Source organism: Dryas octopetala, chromosome 1, assembly GCF_963921425.1.
Source record: "Dryas octopetala chromosome 1, drDryOcto1.1, whole genome shotgun sequence".
In the NCBI taxonomy this organism is placed as follows: Eukaryota; Viridiplantae; Streptophyta; class Magnoliopsida; order Rosales; family Rosaceae; genus Dryas; species Dryas octopetala.
Genome location: NC_141366.1, coordinates 24,448,690 through 24,457,053, shown reverse-complemented (window position 1 = coordinate 24,457,053; position 8,364 = coordinate 24,448,690). Strand labels below are relative to the sequence as shown.

The following is an 8,364-nucleotide window of genomic DNA, read 5'->3' as shown; positions in this document are numbered from 1 at the left end:
CTAAACATCTATATAGACAACAGTTATTAGTTATATACCAACTATAAATTATTGAATTATTATCAATTATAGTCTTATGGTATATAGTATATCAGTATAGGATATAATAAGCCTTATAAGGTATAAAATTTAATAAAATACACAATAGGGTTTAGGGCATGAGATATAAGAATAGGATATAGGGTTTAATATTTAGTTTATAGTTATATGGTATAAATTGTTTAGGGTATGGTATAATATTAGTTTAGGGTATTTTTAATTAATTTTTATATAGAAATGTATTATATAAATTAAAAAATATATAAATTATTAATTATAGGGTTTAGGGTATAGAAAGGGTTTAGGATTTAGGGTTTATAAATTTATATATTTTTTATATAAATTATAAAAATGTATATAAATGTATATAGAAAGGTATATTAGGATATAGAAATGTATAAAAATGTAATATTTAAATTAAATGTTATATATACTTGGTTCGGTTCGGTAAACCGACGGTTCTAGGATCTGAGAATCAGAATTGGAACCGAACATACCGGTTCGGTTGGCAAACCGATATCTCGGTACGGTTTTTCTCCGATACGGTTATTCTCGGCATCGGTTGGAGCAGTTTCGGGTATGGTCTCGGTTTTTCGGTCAAACCAACCCAGCCCTAACTCTACCTACGCGGAAATTTGTGGTCCTACTCCTACTCTTATCTAGCAAATAAGAAAAATTATTCTGTATAACCAATATATTGACATGTGGTATAATCTATTTATATGTTATTATATGAGTGGATGTTATTAATATTATACCTTACTAATACAAACACATCATCCAATAATACCCTTACACATTGAATTTATTATACTATATAACTGTATATCGATTATATCCTATAATTTTTCGGTTAGGAAACAATTTGTGGTCCTACTCCTACTCCTACCTAGCAAGTAGCAATTGCCAATAATAATCAAAATCTTTTGGAGCCTAATGGAGACTTTTCTTTCTTAACAAATCCTATCCTTCCACCGCCTTGACTTTTTTTTTTTCTTTTTTTTCTTAGAGAAAATCAATAATAACTCGAGGTTGGAACCTAATGGAAAAATACAAAAAAATCAAGCAGCACCAAATACGCCTCCTCCACAAGTCCACTGTCATGTATTATTTATTTATTTATTTTTGTTTTATGTCTTTGTTTTCTGTTTTGGTGGGAATGGGTCGCATTAGAACAGTCCAAAAGACAAAGATTACATCAATAGAAAGGCTCACAAATATTGCATGACTATGTTTATATCTCACATGTGTTATACAATAAGGGATAAATAAGTTCCTCTCTTATATGTAATATAGGTACATAGCTACTAGAAAGGGGACCACGAGAAAAACAGTTGACAACTAGGCATATAAGCCACTGGCCAAAATAGTTCCCTCAACTACTCATGAACGTGAACATTAATTCTCATCTACTAATTTAATTTGTTCAAATTATTGATCGATATATGCACTAGCTAAGTAGCTAGTGTAGCTTGTAACGTCCTTGACTAATTCAATTCCCAATTACTAGCTTATATAACTTAACTTGCACTAATATTTTAACTTTACATCTAGTTTAGACTACTGACATGATCAACATGTTAATCTGCAATTAGGCCGGCTGAACTCTAGTTTAAATTATTGTTCGATCGGCATTGTACGTAGGAATTGGTTTGTAAAAGTAAAACTATAGGGAAATGTGTTCGAAATTGTTTGTTTTTTTATTATATAATTGTTAACCTTGATATATTAGACCCCAAAAACTTGTCCATATTATGGGTTATGCACCGATTGAACCCACTTTACTTATGCTGCAAAATATTTTACATATCAATTAACGAATGTTGTAACAGTATTTGATGTTTATCCAATGAAAAAAAAAAAAAAAACAATAGGCATTTTTGAAAATGCTGTAATCACACTAGCTTAATCAAAAATTTTAAAGTAAATATCTCACTAGCTGACTTTAAAACATAGCTTAAGGACATCCTTGAATTTGACATAGAGACAGATTTTGAAGAATTTTTAAAATTTCTAACAATTAAGAAGTTTATTATAATTATTTAGTTTTATTAAAAAAAAAAAAAACTTACTTATTACAGATGTATACATTTTAGATGTGGTTATCTATCCCATCGATCACATGACCTAATCTGTAATCATGTAATGAAATGAAATAAACACAAAAGTTTGTATGCATTCATTACATGAAATTTTTTCTCCAATTCCACATATAAACCTACCTCGCTATACTGTAAAAAAGGACAGAATGGAACCTTAATTAATTGGCAGCTAGGCAGGAAAGCCATTACGCATTGTCTCACGTTGCAGCTAGGCAGGAAAGCCATTATTAATAATGGACCGGCGCGGATGGAAATTATCAACTTAAAGATATGGACAGCAACAGTTTACATCATCTAACAATAATCTAAACCATCAACATCAACATATATCAGCACCAAAACTACATGTTATTATATCATATGGTGCTGATGCAATGAACTTTTGTTGGGATGAATGTATCTTTTTTCTTCATTCTTTGACAGACTATAAGTGAAGAAACTGACCCAAGTTTTAAGACATGACCTCTCCGTTTTCAGTAAATTTTGGAGAAGTTGTAAAGTTATCCTTAGGTTGAGTAAGTCACATTACACCCCTAAGGATGCCCTAGAGGCAGAAGGGAGCCTGTTTACTCCTAAATCAAAATTTGGGTTGTCAAACCTCAAGATTTGAACTAAAAAGTTAGGTTTTAGATTCTGCAGCATACCTATTTTGTTCATTTGACTTTTGTTTTGGTTTTAAACTTAGAAAAAGGTCTTTTTGCATGATTTAAAACTTGTATAAAGTCAGTAGATAATTTTTAGGGAATTTGAAAATTCGAATCCAACCTTACTTAACCAATAATAAGCTAGCCATCAAACCCTAAGAAATCTTAAGTTTGATTTTGTGAAGTTAATTTTTGATTTTGTTATGTTTTGAACTAGAATTGCAACTTGCTTGGAAGTACAACAAAGTCGAGAACCTCATTCCAGGTAGTGGGAGCTAGTCCACTTAAACTTTATGATTTGGATATATCTATATGTATATGTAAAAGTGCATCTAAATGGTTTTGGTGATGTATACTTAATATTTGATTGAGTTTGGTTGGTATTAATGTAATTCATGACCTTCTTGCAGTAAGATACTAAGTTAACCTACATAAGAAATGACATGGTTCTAGTGTGACAATTTTAATGCATTTCCTTTGACTACATGTTGGTGGCTCTGCTCACTTTGTTTAAGAAAATCAACATGTGAGAGCATGTTGATGACTGCAACTTGCTTTACCATGTTGGAGAATCAATAGTATAATAAAAGCTTTACTAAACTGCCTAGGTTTGTATGGTTTGATGGGTTGGACTTGGACTTGGACATCATGTTTTAGTGTTTTAAGTAAATTAATATGTGAGAGCATGTTGATGACTTTAATTTGCTTTAAGAAATGATACTACTGATTTTAAACTTAACTTGAAACGTAATTACACTTAAGTCTAACCAATAGATTTTGCATAACTAGCAACTGCCATGTGAACATAGCAGGATATCTTGGAACCTAGCTTCACTACTTAGATTAAGTAAACACATGACTTTAAGTGTGTGAACTGAATAGGATCAAAATCAGAAAGTTAAAATGGTATACGGTGATAATTAATTAGTTATCCTCTTTGTTGCCTCGAAAAGAAATTGAATTAATACAAGTTGCTGTTGTTTCATATTGTTGCTTATAATGTGATGAATCTTGTTCCCATTATTTTAATTATGAAGCATGTTTCTGACTTGTATGAACTAAACATGCATGTATGATATTGGTATTACATGATTGTATGTGCAAGATACATAAATGGTTCATTAAGGGCAGAATCTCCTTCATAGAAACTGCCTATGCATTACATTTGGCATTTATAGTTAATGAATCAAAAATGTATAGTTTAATGTGTTTTGAGTATTTGGACTTCCTAATTAGAGATGAAGGGTTAAATATTTCTTTAGTGTTTGTTTCTATAGATGAATTTATAAGGGTTTCGATCTGATATGCTTTCTTTTTGGTTTGCAAGGGATGGCGAGGGTTCAAGTTTGCTCCTTTTGTTGTATAGATTGTGAAAATCATAATTTATAAAAATAGACCATATTTTTCTATACGTGGTCTAGAATTTATTAAAAATGACCAATACACTTGTTGTGGCTTATGCTTCCATCTTCGCTAAACCCAGTATTGAAAGAGAGATAGGAAAGAGAGGGAGAGGGGGAGAGACATAGAGAAGGACGGGAGGACGGGTGGCGGCTGGGGGTTGTTGGCCTGGAAGAGGAGTCACCGGTGGTGGGGCCAGCAGCTGGGTGGGTGGATCTGCAAATCTATGGAGCTCTATTTTTTTTGTTTTTTGTTTTTTGGTTTTTGTAGGTCTGAAAATGGCATTGTGGTAGTATGGGGAAAGAGGAAGAGGCATTTGGGACTTTTCTTGTCCAAAAATTGCTATTTCTGCATAGATTATTGTTGGGTGCTAAAGTTGTAAACGGATCAATGTACTAGTGGTGTCTGTTTCCCCAAAAAACAAAATAGTAAAAGTGTAATTTGGTTATAAATCAAAGGGTATTTATGACTTTAATTTCAAGTACCAAAAGGGTTATAAAAGCAAGTTTTGAAAAGTCGTCATGTGTACGTTATAAAAGCAATGTGGGTGGAAAAGTAGACCATTAGGTTGAATTTCTCTATTTATAAGACGTGTAGTTCTGGTTAGTGTACATAATCACATACATACAAATAGGGTGTGAAGAGCAGCCCCTATATTTAATTTTTATTGAAAAAAAAAAAAAGGAAAAAGAAATTAGAAATCAATAGAACACAAGGACATAAAAATGGCAAGATCGAAGTCTAGCTTATACCTTCCTACCATATAGTAATCTCAATAGTGGATTGAAATTATTGTACACAGGTGTAGATCGAAGTCCAAAAGGCACGTTTATCTGACTTGTGCAGAAGTCGGATATACTATTAACGAGCAAGAAGTTCAGTAATTGAAACCTCATTTGTTGACACAGACCCACAGGTTTTGGATTTATCTGACTCTGTCAGCCCCGAGTCTTTTCTACTCTTGCTTTGCATACACAATGGAGGTCCTGAGGGTACTGAGAGTGTTAGAGAGTGGCTATGCAGCATGGCAACAACTGAAGCCATGGTTGGCCTAGTAGACACATTTTCTTGGACACATAGTATACCAATGTGGATGCATCTCATCATTTCACTTCTTGAACCTGTTCCCAACTCCAACATGGGATCTATGATGTTTGAAATTGTATCCTCCCTCCAATTTCTCCAGGCCTATAATTAAAAGTTTATAATTATATATATCAAATTAAAAAGGAAATTACACTATGTACTAATAACTTATATTAATTTTTACTCACATAGGCTAGAAGATCCTCTTCATTCACACCATGCTTGAATTTATTTATCCTTTGGCCACTCATGATCTCAAGAACTAGTATGCCGAAACTGTAAACATCGGATTTGACTGAAAAGTTGCCATACATTGCATACTCTGGAGCCATATATCCGCTGCGTGCATAATTATATAATTTATATTCATCAAATTAAATATTTAATTTAGCTTCATATTGTTTCTTTGTTATATATATGAAACTTCTTAATTGAATTCTAATGAAAGCCACACACAAAAATGTAATTAATTTAGCTTGTCATGTTTTGGCATAAACTTACTAGGTCCCTGCAATTGAGTGTGTATCTACTTGACTTTCATCCGTAAGAAATAATCTTGCCATGCCAAAATCTGCAATTTTAGCGTTCATATCTTCATCTAATAAAATGTTGTTGGGTTTAAGATCACGGTGAATAATTCGAAGTCGAGAATCTTCATGAAGGTAAAGAAGCCCTCGAGCAATGCCTCCTACAATTTTGTAGCGTGTCTCCCAATCCAAATTTGCACGCTTGTGTGGATCTTGATATAGTACCATTAGCGTGAAATATGATTTTGTTAGTTACTCTTACTTATGTTGATCATATGATTTTGTGTAACATAAAATATATAGGAAAAAGTAGAGCAACCATACCAAACAGGAAGTGATCAAGACTTGTGTTTGGAAGGTATTCGTAAATGAGGAGTCTTTCCTTTGCTTCCAAGCAAAAACCAATGAGTTTTACTAAATTTCTATGTTGAAGCCGGGCAACTAACATAACTTCATTCTTAAATTCACGATCACCTTGTTGAGAATTTAGAGAGAGCCTTTTTACGGCTATATCTTGTTCATTAAATAGCGTACCCTGAAAGTTTATATGAATAAAAAAAAATTATAATTAGAAAAAACAATTCATGTGTAACCTTCTTCTTGTGAGAGTGTTCTGTTTTGTAATTACCTTGTAAACAGCTCCAAATCCACCTTGACCAAGCTTATTTGCATCAGAGAAGTCATCGGTTGCAGATCTTACAGTGTCAAGGTCGTATTGCAACGATTCCACCAGACTAATTTCATCATCTGAAAAGAGATCCATTAGCACATGTTTGAACACGTGTCCACTATAAACAGGACATTCAAATGGGTTTTTCTTTTCTTTTTTTTACCTAAATTGAATGATCAAAAATACAACTTAACTTACTTTCAAGTTTTGCCCTTTGCTTCTTCACTCTCAAGATCATGCATATGCTAACGATAAGTATAATAACAACTACGACTGGAACAACAATGCTTATGATAGTTTTTGTTGTGTTACTCTTCTTCCCTGCAAGAATCAGAAGCTTGTTTTTATCAGTAATAAATGACTTTTAAGGCATATATATTTGGACTAATTAAGTATATCATATGCAGGAGAACCGTATATAATACCTTGGTCTGAAAGATCGACTAGTGAATCAGCTGTAGAGTCTAAGAAAAGACTATTGTCCTCAAACCTTAACTGACAACTGGGTGTAAGAATTCTGCATCCTCGCTTTCCACCACAACGTCCTGGAACTTCTGAGATGGCCTTTTTAAGGCAATTACTACAACTTTGCTTCTCAATATCAGGAGTGCACTGCAGAAGTGCATATATGGTTTCAATTCCTGGCACATATGCCTTGGCTGTTGCAATTTTTTTAAGAGAACCCCCAGATGCAGCATTATCACATAAAGTTTCCAACATGGGGTAGAGAACCTGGTTGAATTGTTCTGCATTCGTCACGCTTTGAGGCGAGGGCAGATACTTAAGAGGCTTATCTTTCTCAACACCAAATATTGAGTTGCTGGAGTATCGGACCATACAATTCTCGGCCCATGTGATTGCTTCCTTTTGAAGTGAACAATTCTTCAACAGAATGGAATTGGACTCATTGAAACAAGCCTGGCACTTGTTCAGTTCTGCAATGTCTCCTTTGCAGAGTGCAATTGCATTGACTTTATTTTGGCCCTGTCCCAGAGATGAACTGTAAAAGCCGCCGTTGAGTTGGGTGGTGGAGGAGAAGGACAAGAGGAGGTTGTTGAGGTTTTGTTGGTAGCTGCTGCCATTATCAAAGGTGCCAATATTGGCGCAATTCCAGCAGAATTCAGCTCTGGAAGTGCATGTACCGTCGAATACTTGGGATGTGGTGGGAGCAAGAAGAAGGTGAAAGATGACAGCAAGAATGAAGATAAGCAATGATCTTGAGGAACCCATTTAATTCTCTTCTGTCCTTCTCTGTAATCTGTATAGCAATAAAAAAAACTTTGTTTTTATTGTAGCTTTGTTAAAAGATTATAGACTGGCATATGTATATATACAGGCTCCTTCTGTTGAGGTATACACCTCAACTTATTTATGTTGAGGTATACCCTGTTGGGGCCCACACGAGTCATTTTGTGTCGATCCGAACCGTTCAATTTTTACATCTCCATAGATAGATTATCCTTGTAAAAAATTAGCCAAATTGGAAATCATTTGACTATCTAACTTTGATCAAATAAATGGACGAACCAAATATTTTCGATGAAACCGTCCATTTGTTTTATCAAAGTTAGATAGGCAAATGATTTCTGATTTGGCTAATTTTTTGCAAGGATGATCTATCAATGAAGATGATCCTGGCGAACGGTTCGGATCGACACAAAACGACTCTTGTAGGCCCCAACAAGGTTATACCTCAATATAAATAAGTTGAGGTATACTTCAACAGAAGGAGCCTGTGTATATATATACATATATTTCCTTGTTTTTTTTATCGGAAATAATCACCAACCCATATGTGCAATGAATGAAATGCCTACAATCGGTCAATCGGAAAGCTACGCAAGTGATTATTTGATTTTTTTCTACGCAAGTGGCAAGCCTAGTGACAATCGAGC

General features: G+C 33.9%; 1 protein-coding gene across 1 annotated transcript; it reads right to left on the bottom strand.

Annotated features, from left to right (window-relative positions):
* Window positions 1-4,819: 4,819 nt before the first annotated feature.
* On the bottom strand, window positions 4,820-7,752 carry LOC147299338 (cysteine-rich receptor-like protein kinase 29). Its single transcript, XM_086247025.1, has 7 exons — window positions 6,895-7,752; window positions 6,668-6,790; window positions 6,428-6,546; window positions 6,124-6,334; window positions 5,774-6,011; window positions 5,461-5,611; window positions 4,820-5,374 (listed from the first exon to the last, which is right to left on the bottom strand). Exons 1-7 carry the CDS (start codon window positions 7,697-7,699, stop codon window positions 5,048-5,050), a joined length of 1,974 nt encoding a protein of 657 aa, XP_086103151.1. The 5' UTR covers window positions 7,700-7,752; the 3' UTR covers window positions 4,820-5,047.
* Window positions 7,753-8,364: the final 612 nt, after the last annotated feature.